The sequence below is a fragment of the Macaca thibetana genome, chromosome 10 (assembly GCF_024542745.1).
Source record: "Macaca thibetana thibetana isolate TM-01 chromosome 10, ASM2454274v1, whole genome shotgun sequence".
NCBI classification, from domain to species: domain Eukaryota; kingdom Metazoa; phylum Chordata; class Mammalia; order Primates; family Cercopithecidae; genus Macaca; species Macaca thibetana.
In genome coordinates this window covers 71,254,151-71,277,654 of record NC_065587.1, presented here as the reverse complement: position 1 = coordinate 71,277,654, position 23,504 = coordinate 71,254,151, and the positions used below count along the sequence as shown (strand labels likewise).

The window sequence follows — 23,504 nt, the reverse complement described above, 5'->3', positions numbered from 1 at the left end:
ATACCTCTGGTTAAAATATAAATTCCATTAAGGCAGGACATTCTGTCTGTTTTATCCACTGAAGTTTCCCAAATGCTGAGAAGAGCGCTTGGTACATAACAGGCATGGTAGAGGCAGAACTATGGCCCCTGTGACCTTCGTTTGCTGGTGTTCCACCCATGAATATAATATATTACATGGCAAAAAGGACTTTGAAGATGTAATTAAGATTACTGATTTTATTTTATTTGTTTATTTATTTTTAGAGATAGGGTCTCGCTGTGTTGCTCAGGCTGCTCTTGAACTCCTGAGCTCAAGCAGTCACCTGCCTCTGGCTCCCAAAATGCTGGGATTACAGGTGTGAACCACCATGCCCAGCCAAGATTATTGATTTTAAAATAAGGAGATTATTCTGGGTCATCTGCATGGCCCCAGTGTAATAAAATAACATGAGCCCTTAAAAACAGAAGAGAAGTCTCTTAAGAAATCTCCAAATTGCTTTCCACGGTGGCTGAAGTAATTTACATTCCCACCAACAATGCGTAAGTGTTTTTTTTCCCCCCACACCCTCACCAGCATCTGTTATGTTTTGACTTTTTAATAATAGCTATTCTGACTGGCGGAAGATGGTGTGTCATTGTGGTTTTGATTTGCATTTTTCTGATGATTAGTGATGAAAATTTTCTCATATGTTTGTTGGAGGCTTGTATGTCTTCTTTTGAGAAGTGTTTGTTCATATTCCTTGTCCTCTCTTTTTTTTTTTTTCTTTTTTTTGCTCTGTCGCCCAGGCTGGAGTGCAGTGATGCGATCTTGGCTCACTGCAAGCTCCACCTCCCGGGTTCACGCCATTCTCCTGCCTCAGCCTCCCAAGTAGCTGAGACTATAGATGCCTGCCACCATGCCCAGCTAATTTTTGTATTTTTAGTAGCGATGGGGTTTCACCATGTTAGCCAGGATGGTCGCGATCTCCTGACCTTGTGATCCACCTGCCTGGGCCTCCCCAATGCTCTTGATTTTTGTACATTGATTTTGTATCTTGAAACTTTGCTGAAGTCGTTTATCAATTCCAGGAGCCTTTTGGCAGAGTCTTTAGGGTTTTCTAGGTAGAGAATCATATAATCAGCAAAGACAGATAATTTGACTTCTTTTCTTTTATTTCCTTCTTTCTTGCCTTTCATTTTTTCCTTTTGTCTGATTGCTCTGATTAAGACTTCCAGTACTATGTTGAATAGGAGAAGTGAGAATGGGCATTCTTGTCTTGTTCCAGTTCTTAAGGGAAATTATTCCAGTTTTTGCCCATTCATTATGAATTTCACTATGGGTTTCTCATAGATAACTTTTATTATTTTGAGGTATGTTCCTTCAATGCCTAGTTTGTTGGAGGCTTTTATCATGAAGGGATATTAGATTTTATCAAATGTGAAGCAGGAAAATTATTGACTCTCTGTATCTGGGGCCCCTTTGGAGGGGCTACATAAAAAGCATGAGAAGGAAATGAATTCTGCCAACAGTCGGTGAGCTCAAAAGAGAATCTTAGTCCTGGATGAGAACTGCAGTCCTACTGATACCGTGATTTTGGTGTGATGAGACCCTGAACAGAGAATCCAGCCATGCCGTGCTGGACTTCTGACCTACAGAACTGTGCACTAATTAACGAGTGGTATTTTAAACTCTTAACCTGTGGTAATTTGTTGCAATAGCAATATAAAATTATTACAGATGTCCCTTGATGTACAAGGGGTTATGTTCCAATAAACTTATTGCGAGTTGAAAACATCATAAGCTGAAAATGTACAGCCGGGTGCAGTGGCTCATGCCTGTAATCCCAGCACTTTGGGAGGCCGAGGCGGGTGGATCACGAGGTCAGGAGATGAGACCATCCTGGCTAACATGGTGAAACCCTGTTTCTACTAAAAATAGAAAAAGAGAAAAAAAATTAGTTGGGCGTGGTGGCGGGCGCCTGTAGTCCCAGCTACTCGGGAGGCTGAGGCAGGAGAATGATGTGAACCCGAGAGACAGAGCTTATAGTGAGCCGAGATTGTGCCATGCACTCCAGCCTGGGCGACAGCCTGGGCAACAGAGCGAGACTCTGTCTCAAAAAAAAAAAAAAGAAAAAGAAAGAAAGAAAATGTACGTAATACCCCAAAAAGGCCATTGTTAAGTAAAAAAATTATAAGTTGAACCATCATAAGCCCATATGCTCCTCAACTTATGATGGGGTATATCCAATAAACCCACTGTGAAGTTGAAAAATTATAAGTTGAACCATTGTAAGTAAGGCATCATTAGACAGGTCTTTGTGGAATGCATGGATGTTGAATGAGTGAGTGAATGAACATCCTGGTAAAGTTGGATGAGAAACAAATGAATCAATTTGTCTATTAAATATTCTGAAGTGGTTGCTGGACCTGGTGAGGACAGCCTTTGAGAACAGATTGTTAAATCTTCAGGAACTTGGGCAACCAGTTGTTAAACTGTTAGTAGCTTTGAGTTGGCCATGGTGGGAGTATTTAGACCATGGAAATCAGCAAATACTATGACCAGGGCTCCTCCTCCTGTCCCACACCTCAGAGAGCTAGTTTATCAGTCACCACTAGATAAACCCAATCATGTGGGGGAAGAATGAAATCCATCTTAGGGCAGATGGAAGAAGGTCTTGTGGAGCTGTGTGTCTGGCTGCAATCGCTACAGTCACCACTGCTCCTACAAAATACCTACCCCACTGTTCCTGCTGCCTCCAAGGTACAAGTGTGGACAGTTGATACATGTGAAGTTGCATTCTAACCTTGAGGCTGGCTTTACTGGGATGTTTCAGTGTCTCAATGCTAGTGAGGCTGCCTGTCCAGCTCCTAACCCCAGGGTCAAGAGCTGGGCTGTATGTCCTCCTAAATGGGATCTTCTCCCTGTTCCCCCTCTTGGCAGGAGATGTACCTCTCTGCAGGGAAGTCCCCATTGCCCCTCCCCACAAGCAGGCTGATTGATTTACTGCCCCCCTCATCCCAAAGCATGGTCCCCCCTCTTGACTGGATGCTTTTGTTTTCAGAGCTGTGTCTCCTTCATCATTTACTATTAATTCCTTTTTATATATAGCCAGTCTTTGGGTATGTTTGTTGTATAGCTTTTTAGTAGTTGCTCTAGGTGTTATACTTATTTATTATATTATATATAGTCTACTTAGCTTTCAAAGTCTACTGGCGCTAATATTTTACTAGTTAGAGTGAAGTGTAGAAACCTTGCTTCTCCTTATATCCTTTTACCCTCCTCATTGATAATGTAATTGTCTTAAACATTTCTTCTACATTTATTGAGAACTACTTTATGTGGTGTTATAATTTTTGCTTCAACTGTCAAATATATTTTTAAAAACTCAAGGGGACATTTTCCAATATTTTTTTCTACCATGTTCTTTCTTCCTTCCTGATGTTCCAAAATTCCCCCTTTTTTGTAAAAAAAAAAAATCATATTCTTTCTGTTCAGAGAACTTCTTGTTGCCATTCTTATAGGGTAAGTCTGGTGACAAATTCTCTTAGTTTTCCTTCATCTGAGAATGTCTTGATTTCTCCTTTATTCTTAAAAGATATTTTCACTGTAAATATAGAATTCTGGGCTGAGAATTCTTTTCATTTAGCACTTGAAAATTGTTATGTCACTTTGTTCTGTCCTCCATGGTTTCTGATAAGAAATTTATTGTCATTATAATCGTGTTTTTTTCCCTGTAGGTAATATTTTGTTTCTGTCTGACTGCCTACAAGTTGTTAGAAGTTTGACTATGATGTGTCTTGGAATGAATTTCTTTGCTTTGGGTTTATCCTGTTTGGGATTTGTTTTGCTTCTTCAATCTGTAAGTTTTGCCAAATCTGAGACACTTTAGCCATAATTTCCTTGAATACTTTTTCAGTCTCACTCTTTTTTTCCCTCTTTTTCTGGAATTCCAACGATACTAACGTTAGGTCTTTTATTATAGTCCCACACATCCTTGAAGTTCTGTGCATTTTTTTTCCAGGCTATTTTCTCTTTATTGTTTAGACTGAGTAATTTCTCTTGTTCTATCTCCAAGTTCACTGAGTTTTTACTCTGTTCTCTTCATTCTGTTGTTGAGCCCACTCATTGAGTTTTAAACATTTCAGTTATTGTATTTTTTTACTTCTAAAATTTCCAGTTGTTCCTCTTTATAATTTCTATTTTTTTTTCTGAGACTTTCTGTTTTGTTCATTTGTTTCATGTGTTCACAATTGCTCGTTGAAGCATTTTTATGATGGTTGCTTTAAGACCTTTGTCGGGCAAGGTGTGGTGGCTCACGTCTGTGATTCCAGTGTCTTGGGAGGCTGAGGTGGGAGGATTGCTTGAGCCCAAGAGTTCAAGACCAGCCTGAGCAATACAGTGAGACCCTGTCTCTACAAAAATAAAAAATAAAAATAAATAAAATAAAACCTTTGTCAGACAATTCTAACATCTCTGTCATCTTGGTGTTAACACCTGTTGATCATCTTTTGTCATTTAGTTTGAGGTCTTCCTGAATCTTGGTATGGCGAGTGATTTTTAATTGAAACCTGGAATTTTGGATATTATAAGACTCTAGATATGATCTAAATCTTAGGTTTTACCCGGCCTCCTCTGACACCGCTATGGTAATTGAAGGTGATGTTGCCTGGTTACTTCCAGGTGGGAGTGAAAGTCCAGAGTCTTCATTTGGCCTCCTTTGACACCTCAGGCTGAGGAGAAGCTCCTTGTCACTGCTAAGCAGGGATGGGGTTCAGGCTTCTCACCGGGCCTCCACTCAAGCCTGGTTACTTCCAGGCGGTGGTGAGAGTCTAGACTCCCCACATGGTCCTCACCGAAACCATGGGGAAAGGGAGGCACCATTACTACCTGCTGGGGATGAAGGTCCCTGCTTCCCACTCAGCCTCCTCTGACACACCCTGGTTAGGGGTATTGGGGCACCTTGCTTTGGCCTGGCAAAGGTGGGTATCCAGGCTTCCCCACTTGCCTTTGCTGCCAGGGTTGGGAATGGGGGCCATTGTTTTGTCTGTGGTATTTGGCTGGAGAACAGTTATTGTCCAAAAGTTTTCTGTCTTGCCAGTCTGTTTCTTTCTTGGCCCTTTGGCTAGAAATAGCAGGTTTTTCTTGGGGCATTTTTTTGGCTGCATCCATTGGGGTTTTTGGGTTGCCAGCTTTTCCAATAGCAGTCTGGGATTTAAAGGTGAAAAAGAAAATCCAAGGAACTCCGTGCCCTGGTCATCCCTTTGGTCCTGAGGTTCTTAGCCAGTTTGCCTTCTTCTTTCTACCTTTTCAAATCTTCTTATATTTGCTTTAAATGTAACATTCAGGGTTTTCGTCGTACTTAGTGGGAAGAATAGGGAAAAGCGTCTCTACTCCATCTACCTAGAAGCAGAAGTCCTCTAATCACTCTGAAGAAAGCAAGCAGTTTGGGTAGTTTTCTTAGACATTAGGCTTCGGACAAAGCTGAGAGACAGACCTAATTAATTCTATGATTAAAGCAAATATCCCCGATTCATGGGCACTAGAAGCTGTTATGCCAACTTCACATCCTACTGTGTATCATTATTGATGATGTCCACATGCTTCTCTGATTCACCTTTGTTCCCCAACCTCATCTCTCAGGGCTCAGCATAGTGTCTGGCATAAAAGATGTTCAAGCTTTAATAATAACAGTAATCACTATTTGTTAATTGCATATTATGTGCTAGGCACTTAATAAAAATATTTTGAAATTGTTTGAACACCTGTGAGGTAGATGTTATTATTCCCATTTTACAAGTGAGAATTATTAGGCTCAGAGAGGTTAAAGGAAGGAAGTGAGCCTGAGAGGGATTGAGTAGCCAACCAAAGTCTCCAGATGTGGCAGAGGTGTGAATTCAGGTTTGCCCCACTCACTGCTATTGCTTTTTATGTCTAGCCAGCCTTTTGTTTTCATATTTTTTTGGAGACAGTGTCTCACTTTGTCACCCAGGCTGGAGTGCAGTGGCATGATCTCAGCTCACTGCAACCTCCACTTCCTGGTTCAAGAAATTCTCCTGCTTCAGCCACCCAAGCAGCTGGGAGTACAGGCATGCACCACCACACCTGGCTAACTTTTGTATTTTTAGTAGAGATGAGGTACCACTATGTTGGCCAGGCTGGTCTTGAACTCTTGACCTCAAGTGATCTGCCCACGTCAGCCTCCCAAAGGGCTGGGATTACAGGTGTGAGCCACCACACCAGCACTGGCAAGCCTTTTTAGATAGTCTACAGTAACCATGCTCAGGTCAGCCAGTGCCTGACTGGGCCAGAGACTGGGGCCCCCACACTACTATTTCTAAAAGAGAGGAGATAGTATGGGGATGCTGTCTGTAGCTGGAGACTTTATTTTCAGAAGAAGAAATCATACTGGTAGCAAAGGGGGTGCATTGTCAAATGGTAATTCTGGAGAGACGACTGCAAATTAAGAGAGCAGGCTCTGTAATCCCAGCACTTTGGGAGGCCAAGGTGGGAGTATCACTTGAGCCTAGGAGTTCGAGACCAGTCCTGGCAACATAGCAAGACCTGTCTCTAAAAAAACAAAAACAAAAACAAAAACAAACAAACAAACAAACAGAAAAACAAACAGTGCAAACTCTGGAGTCAGAATTCCTGAGTCTAAATCCTGGTTGGGCCACTTAACTTGCTGTGTGGTCTTGGGCAAATTACTCAATTGCTCTGTGCCTCAGTCTTCTCATCAGTAAAATGGTAACAATAATAATAGTACCTACATCGTAGGGTGATTGTGAAGATTAAATGAATTGTTATACATACAACACTCAGAACAGTGCCTGGCACAAAGGGCATGCCCAGCAAAGACTGGCTATATATAAAAAGGAGTTAATGGTAAATGATGAAGGAGACACAGCTCTGAAAACAAGAGCATCCAGTCAAGAGAGGGGACAGTGCCTTGGGATGAGGGGGGCAGTAAATCAATCAGCTGCTTGTGGGGAGGGGCAATGGGGACTTCCCTGCAGAGAGGGCACTTGGCCCGAGTCTTACAAGGCGTGCAAGAATTAGCAAGGAAGGTGGCAGAAGGCACGGATCTTCTAGGCAGAGGCACTAGCTTGGGTGGAGACCCAGAAGCTGAAGAGCCTTAAACCTGAGTCCAGGATAAGGAGCCTTGGGGAAGGGAAGAAGCTAGGAAGAGACGGGAGGGAGGCCCAGGGGGAGGAGACCACTCTTTGCTGGGAGACCCGCTCCAGTGAGAGAGGCCTAGGCCTCCTCGGCTTCTCAGGCCTCAGCTTCTGCCCATCCCGCCAGCCCCAGGAACTCTGCTCCTCAGAGGCAGGGAGGAGATGTCAGATTTCTCCTCTGGCAGCTGAGGGAGCCCTCAGGAATTGTCACAGTCTCTGAGACTTACAGCCAGCTGGAGATCTCATTTCCCTAAGCATCAAGGCTACACTTTTTCCACTGTTAATAAAAGATGTGTTCTGGTGACACTTGAGTGGGAGTGAGATTCTGTTAGAGTGACAGGTGGCTCTTCTACCCTGCTAGCAGGAGAAGGAGCCCAGCTTGGAGGGAGCAGGGAGAAAGGATTCAAAAAGCGGAGGCTGAGGGCCAGGCGCGGTGGCTCATGCCTGTAATCCCAGCATTCTGGGAGGCCGAGGCGGGCGGATCACAAGGTCAGGAGATTGAGACCATCCTGGGTAATATGGTGAAACCCTGTCTCTATTAAAAATACAAAAAATTAGCTGGGCGTGGTGGCAGGCGCCTGTAGTCCCAGCTACTTGGGAGGCTGAGGCAGGAGAATCGCTTGAACCTGGGAGGCGGAGGTTGCAGTGAGCTGAGATTGCGCCACTGCACTCCAGCCTGGGCGACAGAGCAAGACTCCGTCTCAAAAAAAAAAGGAGGAGGCTGAGAAGGAAGATAGCCTAGAGCTGAGCCTAGCTTCCACATTGTTGCTACCCACCACATGGGACTATTTAAATTTTTTAAATTAATTTGTTATTTTATTATGTAATTGACAAATGGGCCAGGTGTGGTGGCCCATGCCTGTAATCACAATACTTGGGGAAGCTGAGGTTGGAGGATCACTTGAGTTCAGGAGTTCGAGATCAGCCCGGGCAACATAGCGAGACCCTGTCTCCACAGAAAATTTAAAAATTAGCCAGGTATGATGGCATATGCCCATAGTCCCAGCTACTGGAGAGATTGTGGCAGGAGGATCACTTGAGCCCAGAAATTCAAGGCCACAGTGAGCTAACATGGTGGACTGGACTCCAGCGTGGGTGACAGAGCAAGACTCTGTCTCTTAAAAAAAAATTGTGTATATTTATGGTATACATGATATTTTGATATATGTATACATTATGAATTGCTAAATCAAGCTAATTAACATATGCATTGCCTCCCATACTTATTTCTTGTATGTGGTGAGAACACTTATAATCTATTCTTAGTAATTTTCAGGTATCGAATACATTGTTATTATAGTCACTATGCTATACATAGATTTAAGTTTAAATAAAAGCTAAAACAAAAACATCAGTTTTTCAGTTACACTAATCTGTTTTAAGCACTCAGTAACCACACGTGGTAGAGGCTATGTGTTACAGAGTGCAGATTTAGACTGATTTCCATCATTGCAGAAAGCTCTGGTGCTCAGCAGCACTGGCCTAAAGCACAAGCCTGGAGGCATTACCAGAAGGTGTTTTTTCTTGCAGCCCTATAGGAGATGACGTAATAATTTGCAGGGCCGTGGGGTAAGCTTTGTTTTCCTTGTCAGGGTCTGCCCAGATTTGGTGTAGCTAGATCTTTACTGTGCCTCTTGGGATAAATAGTGCCAAAACATGGCTGTCAAACTGCTCTGCTTAATAAAGGGTGAGGAGTTTGACTTGAGGAATGAGGAAGCTCAGGTATGAGAGGAGCCAGAGAGCATGAGCTTCCTACAGAGGAAACAGAGGGGAGTGTCACCCCCAATACTGTGGCAAAAAAACAGAGGGACCTTGGGGAAAATGGTCATGTTGGATAGGAACTTTTTAGCAGAAACTCAAAAAGTATGTAATATGACTGCTGCTGCTATTTCTTTTTTTTTTTTTTTCTTTTTTTTTTTTTTTTTTTTTTTTGAGACAGAGTCTCCCTCTGTTGTCCAGGTTGGAGTTCAGTGGCATGATCTCAGCTCACTACAACCTCTGTCTCCTGGGTTCAAGCGATTCTCCTGCCTCAGCCTCCCGAGTAGCTGGGACTACAGGTGCCTGCCACCACGCGCAGCTAATTTTTGTCTTTTTAGTAGTGATGGGGTTTCACCATGTTGGCCAGGCTGGTCTCAAACTCCTGACCTCAAGTGATCCACCCGCCTTGGCCTCCCAAGTGCTGGGATTACAGGTGTGAGCCACTGCGCCCAGCCTACTGTTATTTCAAAACTGCAGCAAAGACCCCAGAATCATCAAATGCTCTGTGCATCAGCCTTTTACATGGAAACCAAAGAAGTGGCTGAGTAGAAAACAGGAGTCGAGTGGCATGGGCAGGAGGCCTGCTGCCATTCACAGAGTAATATTCATGCTGCATAAGGGCCAGCTTGACTTTGTGCCAGGCAATGGGGATGTGACAGTGGCTCAGACAGACTCTCTCCTACTCACTGTGCAAATCACACGAGTGAGAGTGTGTGCACATGGAGAGATGCTGGGTGCTCCAGGAACATGAGAGAGAGCTGCTTTTGAGGAGGAGGGGGTCTAGAAAGCTTCTGGAGGAAGGCATGTCTGTGTTGGGCTGTGAGGGAGGCACAGAAGCCACAAGATGAGGGCGGCATGGGACAAAAGGGGCAGCCAGGCAGGGGAAGGCATGGGCACAGGTTGGGAGTCCTCTAAGTCTTCCCTGGCTCCCCCTCCAGGGCCTGTGGTGCTGATGAACAGCAGGGCTGCCTTGACTGTCATGGGGCTCCCTGAGTGCTGTGCTCCTTGCTGGAGCATCCCCCTTCACATCAAGCCCCTTTGGGGGAATGTGGAGGGAGGGGCTCTCATTCCCATCAGAAGGAGCTGTGGAATCGGGCGGCCCTGGTTGGCCCGCAGCCTGCTCACCTGAGCTCTGTCAGCTTCTTCGCCATGGGCCAGGGCTTGCTCCGCATGGTGGCAATGAGCTTCTTTTTTTCTTCCACCTGCTCCAAGATCCGGGCCAGTTCCTCCTCAGACAGGGACTCCCCACCAGAGGCGCTGGAGGCCAAGGAGGATGATCTGGAGGCAGAGCCAGGGCAGAGGCAGAGGAGAGATGGAAAGGAGGTGGTGTCCTCAGGTGCTGTGGAGTGAGGAGGCGCCCACAGGCAAGATGGCACCCCTGCCCCCTGCTCAGAAGCCATCAGTGACTCCCATGGCCTGGCAGCAGAGGCCAAAATTCTATCCTGTAGCCCAGGGCCCCAGAGGGCTGCGTCCCCGTCCCCATCCACGCACAGCTCAGTGTGCCCCAACAGAAATAGGACACAAGCCACTTGCTGTAACGTAAATTTTTCTAGTAGGCACCTTGAAGTGGTAAAAAGCAATGGATTAAAGCAATTTTAATAATATAGTTTATTTTATCAAATATATTAAAAACTGGAATTTAACCTGTAATCAATAGAAAATTATGAGAGATATTTCAGTCATTTAAAAAATACTGTCTTCAAAGGTCAGTATTCATTTTGTACTCACACTGCAAGGCTATTCAGATGTGAAACTTTCATCAGATATATTTAATCTGTATATTTCATAAGCTGATAGGTGAAAAAAGTAGATTTGCCCAAATTGTTTTAGACATACTTAAAAGATTCCCAATAACTGAATCAAGTAGCAAAATATTATTTTCCTTTGATATTTGTATCTGCATTGACAACAGTAGTTTTTCTTTTTGTAGAAGAACTGTTTTGGCTTCAAAGTCAAATCAAATCAGTTTCAAAACTACATCTGCCCAAATTAAGTAAATTCACCAACGCTTATGTCAACTCAGTGGTATTAACATTGAGTTACAATTAAATGAGAAATGCGGTTCCTCAGGCACACGGGCCACATTTCAAGTGCTCGGCAACCACATGCGGCTAGTGGCGGTCATATTGGACAGCAGGGCTGTGGAGAATTTCCAGCTGGGGACCTCCCCATCTCCCAGATAATACTATGTGCTCAATTGTCCCAAAATCCAAGTGTCTGTGTGTGCTCCTTACGGCCTCCAGCCTATTCTGGCTCCTTTAGTGATAAAAATAGTGACTCTCAGCCGAGCGAGACAGCGCCCAATCGGGTAGGTAAAGAAAAGGACTAAGGAAGGGTTATGGCTGGGCGGCCTGAGTGTGTTTCATAAATGGCAGTATCAGGGTGTGGGCTTGGGTTACTGCAGGTTTTAGAGACAGGTTTGCAGCAGTCTCAGGGTGTTTTAGCTTCTGATTAACTCCTGGGGAGCAAAGCAGAAGTTTTAGGATGCCCTTAAAGGTTGAAAAGCCTAGAACACAGAGATTTTTTTTTTTTTTTTTTTTTTTTTTTTTGCCGTACTTCACGCACACCCAATCAATGATAGCTGCCTTTGAGTCTCTGCATAGGGTGTTCCCACAGTTTGGGGGGTTGGGCATTCAGTCATTGCTATTCACATTCCACCTGTTCTTCAAAGCCTCACTGAGATGTTCACCTTCTCCATGGAGGAACCCTGATGGCCCAGCATCCCAGGAATTCAGCGCTCCGTCAAGTCCTGTCTTGCATGCATATTGCTTTCTGCCTTGTCTTAGGATTACCAGTGCCTATGTCTTATCTCCTGTGCCACACTGTCAGTATCTAGGCAACAGGAACTGAACATTTTCATCTCTCTAATGCCCTGGCATGGCCCTCAGCTGAAAATGACGAATGAGTCTGTGGCCCATTGGGATGGTACAGGCTCCCTCTAAAGTTCAGGACACCCAGGGCCCATCAACTGGGCATTCACGTTATTTTTAAATGGCCAAGGGCACTATGCACCCTTTACCTCTTTAGTTCATGTCTGGGAGCAGCCAGACAGTAGACAAAGGCTCTAACCAAGCCAGGATGGTTGGCATGGCGACAGAAAAAAATCAGTGGCCTTGTTTAAGAGCCTCTCTGTAAAGGTGGAGAGGAAGGTGGAGCACCCAACTGAGGCTGTGGGCAAAGAGGATTTGCTACAAACCACCGGGAAAGAACATCAATTCTTCACCATAATCCTAATATTCCCAACTCTTGCAAAAGCCTTCCTACTCCTATCACCAGGAATTCTTAAAGCAATCTGAGCAACGAATAAGGCATCTATTATCCTCAATGATTGAAAAAGCGAGGCAAAGAGAGAGACAGCTACTAAAATTGATAGCAAAAACATGAACCCCAAATCTTCACTTTCTGATGCCATAAGCTGGCCCTGTCCACTAACCCACACGTGCTAGTTGGTGCTAATGGTAATGGAACAAAGGAGGCAAAACAAATAAAACCTCCAAGCTCCAGAATTTCAGAGCTGGTAGCATCCTTGAAGGTCTCCTAGACAGTGCCACGTTTCCGGAATAGGAAGCTGGCCCAGATCCGGAATCCGGAAAGAGGTGTGCTTAAGCCCTCGGATGGTTCCTGAATCCAATTTTGTTCATGTCTCTCAGCTCCTCCTCTTCAAGAGCTGGGGTGAGTCACCAGCTGAAATTCAGGGGACGCGGGGTCTTGTCCCACCCTGCTGCCCTGTCACCTCACCATCCGCGCTCCACTTCACCAGTGTGCCATGAGACACTGGAGTGGAGAGCCCGTGGGCACTCCTCGTGCGAGGACCTGCGACCTTCATCCCGGTTCTGGGATAAAGAACCCGCCGCAGAGCGGGGCAGTGGTAAGGGCTGGGAGACGCGGAAGCCAGAGCGAGGGCATGGGCTGCCTCTCACCAGGGAGGAGGACATCAGCCCCTCATGGGGGAAGGATAAGTGCCGCGAAGGAGCGGGAGCGCGCGGAGCAGCGCGCAGAATCGGAGCCACAACACACCTGGGTTTCTTCTGCCGCTTCAACTTCTCCTTCCTCGGAATCTCCTTTTCCTTCTTTGGGGCTGCTGTCCGCTCCTTGAAGGAAGCCCTCTCGTCCCGCTTTCTCCTCCCCTGGCAGGTCCTCTCTGCCTTGCTCTGCTCCTGTTCCCCCAGCTCTTCTCCGTGTCTCCTGCGCCCTGTTTGCTTCCTCCGGGGAGACCCCGGGCTTGGGCTGTCCCCAGTGCGCGCCTTCTGGCTTCGCTGAGCTCCGAGCCTGCCCGGAGTCGCCTCGGCTTTGACAGCCCGCTTGCTCGAGGATCTCCTTCCCAGCCTGTCACCTGCAGGGGCAGGAAATGGACAGTTCTGGTTCCAACGGCCTCAGGCCCAGGAAAATGTCCCTGGCCGTGAGAAATCAAACGTCCAAGATGATTATGAGAGCTTGTGAGCTCTGCGGGGCTCAGAACAGGACACCCCAAAATATGGCACCTTGGCATATTGAGTATTTTAAGCCGAAGGAAACTAAGAAAACTGCAGAAGCAGGAAGGTCACTCTCTGGACTTCTCCCTCCCTTCTCCCTTGAACACCTCCTGTGACAGGTGTCCTGCCGTATACCCAAGGAAAGGAAAGTCACACAGAGAGGCCAAGAGGAATCTGAACAAACAGACCTTGCTACTTCCCCCTGGTTGATAACCATGACATCATACCCTTTTGTCCTGCAATCATACTTCTGCACAAATGTCCATAAAAATACAGTTTTCCCCGTATATTTGGGTCTTCATTTCTGAAGGCTCGTGTGTCCCCTAAAACTTACATTAAATAAAATTGGATGCTTTTCTCTTGTTAATCTGTCTTTTGTTATTGGGGCCTCAGTCACAAACCTTGCAAAGGCTAGGGAAAGAAATCTCTTCTCCCTCAAGGTCCAAAGGCCACCTATTTTGAAAGCCTCTGGTCTGGGTGAGAATGACTGCCTTGGTTGGGGCACATTTTCATGAGTTTTACCTCCAGGAGCCCTACTGAATTTCACTGTGAGGTCAGGAGTTGGAGACCAGCCTGGCCAACATGGTAAAACCCCATTTCTACTAAAAATACAAAACTTACTGGGCATGGTGGTGCGTGCCTATAATCCCAGCTACTTGGGTGACTGAGGCAAGAGAATCGCTTGAACCCGGGAGGTGGAGGATGTAGTGAGCTGAGATCATGCCGTTGCACTCCAGCTTGGGTGACAGAGCCAGACTCTGTCTTTAAAAAAAAAAAAAAAAATTAGCTTCGTGCGGAGGCTCATGCCTGTGGGGATTGAAGGAAAATTCCCTGATGCTTCCAGCAGGAAAAACAACCAGTTTGAAATATGTCCAGAGCAATCTGATCTTAACAAAGGTCTGCTCTTAAGGGAAACTGTGTTGCCGAAGTGAGCCTAGCTGACTGGAGTTTGACCAGAGCATAACTGACCTGGGGAAAGAAAAGTACCCACCTCTAGTCCCTTCAGGTTTTCCTGTCTCACCTGAGGTGAGGAAGGAAGCTGAGAAGCATTTGTGAAGGTCACAGCCCAGGGGCACAGGCTCACTAAAAGAATGAGATATAATTATAGAACTACAGAACATTTTTCCTCCCCCCACACCTTACCACCACATCAATAGGACCCCTGTATAATGTCAGGGGTTTATAACAGAAAGAACTGCAAGGCTCAGATTCTATTTAAGAAGGAGTTTTGAGGGTAACCCTAAATGAATAGAGAAAACAGTAGCAAGGGCTTTAGGGGAGATTGAATCATCTGACACCTACAACTACAGCAAACGGTAAACATAGCCTAACTCCTATCCTGTTAAACGTAACACTTCACATTAATGGCATATTCACTGAAGTTCCTTTTTTCTAGCACATCACGCTCAGTTTCAACAAAAAAAAATGACAAGGTATACTAGAAGACGAAAGACATAATTTGAAGAGACAGAGCAAGCGTCAGAACCAGACTCAGCTATGACAGAGATTTGGTGGGAATTTTAAATAACTGATTAGGCCGGGTGCAGTGGCTCACGCCTGCAATCTTCCCATGTTGGGAGGCTGAGGCGGGTGGATCATCTGAGGTCAGGAGTTGGAGACCAGCCTGGCCAACATGGTGAAACCCCATCTATACTAAAAATACAAAAATTAGCTGGGCGTGGTGGTGCACGTCTGTAATTCCAGCTACTTGGAAGGCTAAGGAAGGAGAATTGCTTGAACCCGGGAGGTGGAGGTTGCAGTGAGCCGAGATCGCACCACTGCACTCCAGCCTAGGCGACAAGAGCAAGACTCCATCTGAAGAAAACAAAAATATAAATAACTGATTAATATGTTAACAGATCTCATGGAAAAAATGGACAACATACAAGAACAGATGAATAATATAATCAAAGAGATTGAAACTCTAAGAAACAATAAGAAAGAAATGGTAAAAACCAAAAACACTGTAATAGAAGTAAAGAACACCTTTGATGGGCTCATTAGTAGACTGGTCACAGTCAAGGAAAAAGAGTCAGTGGGCAGAGGATATATCAATAGAAACTTCCCAAACTGAAAGCAAAAAGAAAAGAAATTTCAGAGATGGAACAAAATATCCCCAAACTGTGGGACAATTTCAAAAGGAGTAACATATGTATAATGGGAATGCCAGAAAGCAAAGAGAGAAAGGAAGAGAATAAATATTTGAATTAATAATTGCTAAGACTTTTCTAATATTAATGACAAACACCAAACTACACATCCAGAAAGCCCAGAGAACATCAAGCAGGATAAATGCCAAAAATCTCCACCAAGGCATATCGTATTCACACTGCAGAAAACCAAAGACAAAGATAAAATCTTGAAAAAAGCTGGAGGAAAAAACTCACCTTACCTATTGGTACAAAGATAAGAATTACACTAGATTTCTCTCCAGAAACTGTGCAAGTAAGAGAGTAGAGTGATATATTTAAAGTGTTGAAGGAAAAAGAAAAAAGCACAGAATTCTGTATCCATCAAAATTATCCTTCAAAAGTGAGGAAGATAGACTTTCTCAGACAAACAAAAATGGAGATAATTTGTTGTCAGTAGACCTGCCTTGCAAAAAAAAGTCTTATTTTATTTTCATTTAGAGACAGGGACCTTGTTGCCTAGGCTGGAGTGCAGTGGTGCCATCATAGCTCACTATAACCTTGAACTGCAGGGTTCAAGTGATCCTCCTGCCTCAGCCTCCCAGCTAATCAAAAAACAATTTTTTTTTAGAGATGGGGTATCACTATCTTGCCCAGGCTGATCTCAAACTCCTGGCCTCAAGAGATTCTCCTGCCTTAGCCTACCAAAGTGCTGGGATTACAGGCATGAGCCACCCTGTCCAGCCCCTCAAAATGTTAAAGGAGGTTCTTCAGAGGGAAGGAAAATGACATAGGTAAGAAACTTGGATTTACATAAAGGAAGAGCATTCAAGAAGGAATAAATAAAGAAAAAATAGGCTGGACCTGGTGGTTCACGCCTGTAATCCCAGCACTTTGGGAGGCCAAGGAGGGTGGATCACGGGGAGTTCGAGACCAGCCTGGCCAAGATGGTGAAGCCCCATCTCTACTAAAAATACAAAAATTAGCCAGGCATGATGGCACGAGCCTGTAATCCCAGCTACTGGGGAGGCTGAGACAGGAGAATCACTTGAACCTAGGAGGTGGAGGTTGTAGTGAGATGAGATCGCACCACTGCACTCCAGCCTGGGTGACACAGGAAAGCTCCGTCTCAAAAATAAATAAACAAACAAACAAATAAATAAATAAAATCCTTCTTTTTAAATTCATAACTGACCTAAAAGATGAGGGTTTGTTTAGGATAATAATAGCAACAATATGTTGGATAATCACAGCTCATGGATAAGCTAAATGAATTAAAGCAACGTCAAAGAGACGGGAGGGAGACACTGGGAATAACCTATTATAAAGTACCTGTGCTACCCATGAAGAGGTATAGTGTTATTTAAAAGTGGACTTGAATTAGTTAGAAATGCAAATTATAGAACAAACCCTTTTTAAAAAGTAACAAGGAAGCAAAATTAATATGCTAACAAAGGAGAAAAACTGGAATCATATTAAATGCTCAGTCAAAACCGCAAAAGGCAGAAAAAGAGTGGAAGATAAAAATAGGAACAAAGAACAAGGACATCAAAGAGAAGACAGCAACAAATATGGTAAACATTAACCCAACTGTATCAATAATCTTTGTACATGTAAATAATCTCAGTACACCAACTAAAGAAAGAGATTGTCAGAGAATTGATCAAAAACCAAGACCCAAGTATATGTTGTCTATAAGAAACCCACTTTAAATATAAACACACTTATAGATTAAAAGTAAAGGGCAGAGAAAGATAACCGTGTTAACCCTGATCAAAAAAAAAAAAAAAAAAAAAAAAAAGCTAGAGTAATTTCAGACAAAGCAGTTTTCAGAGCAAGTAAAATTATCAGAGATAAAGAAGGGCAAGACCAGGTGTGGTGGTTCATGCCTGTAATCCCAGCACTTTGGGAAGCAGAAGCAGACAGATCGCTTGAGCCCAGGAGTTTAAGACCAAAAAATAAAAAATAAAAAGAACGAGCATTACAAAAGGGTCAATTCTCCAAGAAGATATACAATACTTAAAGTGTATGCACCTAACAACAGAGTACCAAAATACATGTGGCAAAACACAATAGAACTGCAAGGAGAAAGACTGGGCTCGGTGGCTCACGCCTGTAATCCCAGCACTTTGGGAGGCCAAGGTGGCTGAATCACCTGAGGTCAGGTGTTCAAGACCAGCCTGGCCAACATGGTGAAACCCCATCTCTACTGAAAATACAAAAATTAGCTGGGCATCATGGCGCATGCCTGTAATTTCAGCTACTTTGGAGGCTGAGGCAGGAGAATGGCTTAAACCCGGGAGGGCGAGGTTGCAGTGAGGAGAGATGGCACCATTGTACTCCAGCCTGGGTGACAGAGTGAGATTCCATCTCAAAAAACAAAACAAAACAAAACAAACAAACAAACAAACAAAAAAGACTGCAAGGAGAAATAGGACAATTCACTACTCTAGTTGGAGACTTTAATATTCTTCTATCAACCATTGGCAGAGCCAGCAGGCAGAAAATAGTAAGGACATGGTTGAACTGAATACCACTGTTAATCAATTGGATTAAATTAATATGTATAGAACATATCAGCCAACGACAACAGATTCTTCTCAAGCTCATATGGTACATGCACCAAAATAGACCATATCCTGGACCATAAAACACACCTTAACAAATTTAAGAGAAGAGATACCATACAATATACTCTCTCAGATCATAACGGAATTAGACTAGAAATCTATAACAGAAAGATAACTGGAAAATACCAAAATATTTGGAGATAAAACAGCACACTTCTGAATAACACATAGGTCAGAGAAGCCTCAAAAGAATGAAAAAATGTTTTGGACTACATTTAAATGAAAATACAACTGATCAAAATTTATGGGATGCAGCAAAAGCAGTGCTTAGAAAGAAACTCGTAGCACTGAATGCATGTATTGGAAAAGAAGAAAGATCTAAAATCAATAAGCCAAGCTTCTACTGTATAAAACTAAAAAAGAGCAAATTATATCCAAAGTAAGCAGAATAAAAGAAATAATAAAAATTAGAGTGGAAATCAATGAAATTGAACACAAGAAAACGACGGAGAGAAGCATGAAATCATAGAGTGATTCTTTGAAAAGACTGATAATATTGATGACCCTCTAGCCAGACCAACCAAGAACAAAGGTGAGAAAACATACATTATTTATCAATTTATTTTTGATACAGGGTCTTGCTCCATTGCCCAGGCTGGAGACTTAAATTATTCATATCAGAAATAAAAGAGGGATCATCACCATTTATCTCAAGGACATTAAAAAGATAATAAAGGAGGCTGGGCATGGTAGCTCATGCTGTAATCCCAGCACTTTGGGAGGCCAAGGAGGGTGGATCACCTGAGGTCAGGAGTTCGAGACCAGCCTGGCCAACATGGTGAAGCCCTGTCTCCACTAAAAATACAAAAAATTAGCCAGGCGTGGTGGCGGGTGCCTGTAATCCTAGCTACTCGGGAGGCTGAGGCAGGAGAATAATGTGAACCCAGGAGGCGGAGGTTGCAGTGAGCTGACATCATGCCATTGTATTCCAGCCTGGGCAACAAGAGCAAAACTCTGTCTCAAAAAAAAAAAAAAAAGGATAACAAAGGAGTATTGCGAACAACTTGATGCCTATAAATTTGCTGGCTCAGATGAACTCGACAAATTCCTGGAAAAACACAATCTACCAAAACTCACACAAAGCCAAACAGGTAATCTGAATAGGCCTATATTTATCAAAGAAATTGTCTTGACAATTAGTAGCCTTTTAAGTAGAAAACACCAGGCCTGGATGATTCCACTGGTGATTTTATCAAATGTTTAAAAAAGAAATGGTACAATTTTTTTTTAACATTTCTTCCAGAAAATAGAAGCAGACAGAACACTTCCTAACTCATTTTACGACGCCAGCATTACTCTAGAACAAAAAACAGACAAAAATGTCACACAAAACAGACTTGTATCTCTTATAAACATAGATATAAAAATCCTTAATAAAATAGAAAATTGAATTCAAGAACATATAAAAACAGTTGTATACCAAGGTCAAGTGGGATTTAGTCCAGGCATGCAAGACTGGCTCAACATTAGAAAATCAATTGATGTAATCCATCATATCAACAGCTAATGAAAAACAATCACAGGATCATATCAATAGATGCAGAGAAAACATTTAAAAAAAGACACTCATTCATGATTTAAAAAATTATCAGCAAACTAGAAGTAGAGGGGATAATTCCTCAACCTGATGAAGAATTGCTACAAAAACCCTACAACTAACATCATACTTAGTGGTGAGAAACTAGATGCTTTTCCCCCAAGACTGGGAACAAGACAAGGATGTCTCCTGTCACCTATTCAGCACTGTGTTGGAAGTCCTAGATAATGCAGTAAGACAATAAAAGGATATTAACAGTAGACTAAATGGGAACAAAGAAATAAAACCGTCTTTGTTCACAGATAGCATAATTGTCTATGTAGAAAATCTCAAAGAATTGACAAAAACAAAACAAAACAAACCACAAGAACCTCCTAGAACCAATAAGCCATTTTGTAACAAGGGTGCAGGGTACAAGGTTAATATGCAAAAGTCAATTGCTCCTATATGCCAGCAATGAACAATTGAAATTTAAAATTAAAACGACAACACCATTTATATTAGAACTAAAAAAGTGAAATACTTGGCAGGGCACGGTGGTTCATGCCTGTAATCCCAGCACTTTGGGAGGCCAAGGCAGATGGATCAGTTGAGGTCCGGAGTTCCAGATCAGCCTGGCCAACATGGTGAAACCACGTCTCTACTAAAAATGCAAAAATTAGCTGGGTATGGTGGCACGAGTCTGTATTCCCAGCTACGTCAGAGGCTGAAGTGGGAAGATCCCTTGAACTCATGAGGCAGAGGTTGCAGTGAGCCAAGATTGTGCCACTGCACTCCAGCATGGGTGACAGAACTCTGTCTCAAAAACAAACAAACAAACAAAACTTATGTATAAATGTAACAAAATATGCGTAAGAGCTATATGAAGAAGACTGCAAAATTCTGACGAAAGAACTCAAAAGCTTAAATAAATGAATGTTCAATGGAACGAACATGGAACATTCATGAATAAGAAGACTCAACATTATTAAAATGTCAGTTCTTCCCAGCTTTCTCTACAGAGTTAATGCGATATCAGTCAAAATCCCAGGAAATTATTCTGTGGATATTGATAAACTGATTCTAAAGTGTTTGTTTATTTGTTTAGACACAGGGTCTCATTCTGTTGCTCAGGCTGGAGTGCAATGGCACGAAAATAGCTCACTGGAACCTCAAACTCCTGGTCTCAAGCAATCCTCCCACTTCAGCCTCCAAAATAGCAGGGGCTACAGGTGCACACTAACCATGACCAGCTAATTTTTTATATATATATATATATATATATTTTTTTTTTTTTTTTTTGGTAGAGAAGCAGTCTCTATATTGCCTGAGTTGTTCTCAGCACCCTGGGATCAAGCAATCCTCCCAGTTTGGCCTCCCAAAGTGCTGGGATTATAGGCGTGAGTTACTGCACCTGGCCCTGATTCTAAAGTTTGTATGGAAAGGCAGAAGACCCAGAATATCCAACACAATCCACATCAAGACTATAAAGCTCTACTTCATACACATGAACACTATTACAGTGATTAAGACAGTGTGATACTGGTGAAAGAGAATTAGATCAATGGGACAGAATAGAGAGCTCAGAAATAGACCCACACAAACAGAGCCAACCTTTGACAAAGGAACAAAGAAAATACAATGGAGAAAGGATAGTTTTTTCAACAAATTGTGCTGGAACAACTGGACACCCAAAGGCCAAAACCAAAAATCTAGATACAGACCTTATGCCTTTCACAAAAATTAACTCCAAATGGATCATAAACCTAAATGTAAAACACAAAGCTATAAAACCATAAAAGATAACAAAGGAGAAAATTGAAATGACCTTCGATTTGGCAATGACTTTTAAAATACCACACCATAAATGAAAACAAAAACAAAAACCAAGAATAAAATACAATACCAAAAGCATAATCCATTAAAGACAAAAACTGATGTTTTACTTCATTAAAATTAAAAACTTCCACTCTGCAAAAGACACTGTTAAGAGAATTTTTTTAAAAAGCCACAAACTAGGAGAAAATATTTGCAAAACATGTATCTGACAAAGGACTTGTATCCAAAATACGCACATTAAAATTCAAGAATAAGAAAACACACAATTAAAAAATAGAGAAAAGATCTGAACAGACATCTCATCAACGAAAGTATACAGATGGTAAATAGGCATATGAAAAGATGCTCGACATGGTATGTCATTAGGGAACTGTGAATTAAAACACCAATGAAATACTATTACACGCTTATTGGCAACACAAAATGCTATAAAAAATGTAGAACAACAGGAACTCTCATTTATTGCTAGTGAGGATGCAAAATGGTACAGCTACTTTGGAAAACAGTATGGCAGTTTCTTACAAAACCAAACATAGATTGACCATAAAATCCAACATTTGCACTCATAGGTGTTAACCCAAATGAGCTGGAATTTATGTCCCAAAACAAAAGCCTGCACACAAATATTTACAGCCGCCTTATTCATAATTATCAAAATGTGGAAGCAACTAAGATGGCCTTCAATAGGTGAATGCATAAACCAACTGTGGTCATAAATACAATGAACTATTACTCGGTGATGAAATGAACTTTCAAGCGATGAGGAGACATGAGGGAAACTGAAATGCATATTTCTAAGTGAAAGAAGGTAATATGAAAAGGTTATATGCTGTATGATTGTAACTATACAGCATTCTGGAGAAAGAGAACACTCTAGAGACACGGAAAAAATGATCAGTGGTTGCCGAGGGTTCAGCAGGAGGGAGAGAGGGTTGAATAGGTGGGCCACAAGATATTTTGGGGGCATATTATTCTGTATCACACTGTGATGATGGATACATGATTTATTATGCATCTGTCAAAATCTATGGAATGTACAAAGAGTTAACTCTAGTGTAAAATATGCGCTTTAGTTAATAATGTATCCGTATTGGCCCATCAGTTGTTAACAAATGCAGCACACCCAATAGGACATGCTAGGAGAAACATTGGGCGAGGGGAGGAAAGAAGGTTGTACATGGAAACTCTATGTAATTTTTTTAAATTTTAATTTCTGTTTTTTTGAGACAGGGTCTTGTTCTGTCACCCAGGCTGGAGTGCAGTGGCACAATCTCAGCACACTACAGCCTCTGCCTCCCACGCTCAAGTGATCCTCCTGCCTCAGCCTCCCAAGCAGCTGGAACTATAGGCATGCGCCACTGCACGGAGCTATTTTTTTTTTTTTTTTAAGACGAGAGTCTGGCTCTGTTGCCCAGGCTGGAGTGCAGTGGTGCGATCTCGGCTCACTGCATCCTCTGCCTCCAGGGTTCAAGCGATTCTCTTGCCCCAGCCACCGAGTAGCTGGGATTATAGGTACACACCACCATGCCCAGCTAATTTTTGTATTTTTAGTACAGACAGGGTTTTACCATGTTGGCCAAGCTGGTCTCCAACTTCTGACCTCAGGTGATCCGCCCACCTTGTCCTCCCAAAGTGCTGGAATTACGGGCACGAGCCACTGCACCCGGCCAAAACTCTACATAATTTCTGCAAAATTTTTCTCTAATCCTAAAACTGCTGTAAAAAATGAAGTCTATTTTTTAAAAATGAAATGATTGCTGAATAAGATGCTCTGAGGAAACTCAAGGGTAAGTTTTTCTGAAGATAAAGGAGTTGCAAACTGTAGAAGGATAGGAAAAATATTTTTCCTCTTTGGCTGGAGTGCAGTGGCGTGCTCTCGGCTCACTGCAACATCTGCTCCCCGAATTCAAGGGAATCTTCTGCCTCAGCCTCTCGAGTAGCTGGGATTACAGGCATGTGCCACCATGCCTAATTTTTGTATTTTCAGTAGATACAGGGTTTCACTGTGTTGGCCAGGCTGGTCTCAA

At 42.9% G+C, this 23,504-nt stretch overlaps 2 protein-coding genes across 2 annotated transcripts in view; one reads left to right on the top strand and one right to left on the bottom strand.

Moving 5' to 3' along the window:
* SNRPB (small nuclear ribonucleoprotein polypeptides B and B1) overlaps positions 1-23,504 on the top strand; it is a 350,333-nt gene that overhangs the window by 242,208 nt on the left and 84,621 nt on the right. The gene's annotated exons all lie outside the window — the stretch shown is intronic.
* The window catches only part of TMC2 (transmembrane channel like 2), a 105,141-nt gene that overhangs the window by 70,746 nt on the left and 10,891 nt on the right, over positions 1-23,504 (bottom strand). The window contains exons 2-3 of the mRNA XM_050806939.1: positions 12,909-13,224; positions 10,017-10,169 (exon numbers count right to left, since the gene is read on the bottom strand). Coding sequence (XP_050662896.1) covers positions 10,017-10,169; positions 12,909-13,224 — 469 coding nt within the window. The remainder of the gene's footprint in view (positions 1-10,016; positions 10,170-12,908; positions 13,225-23,504) is intronic.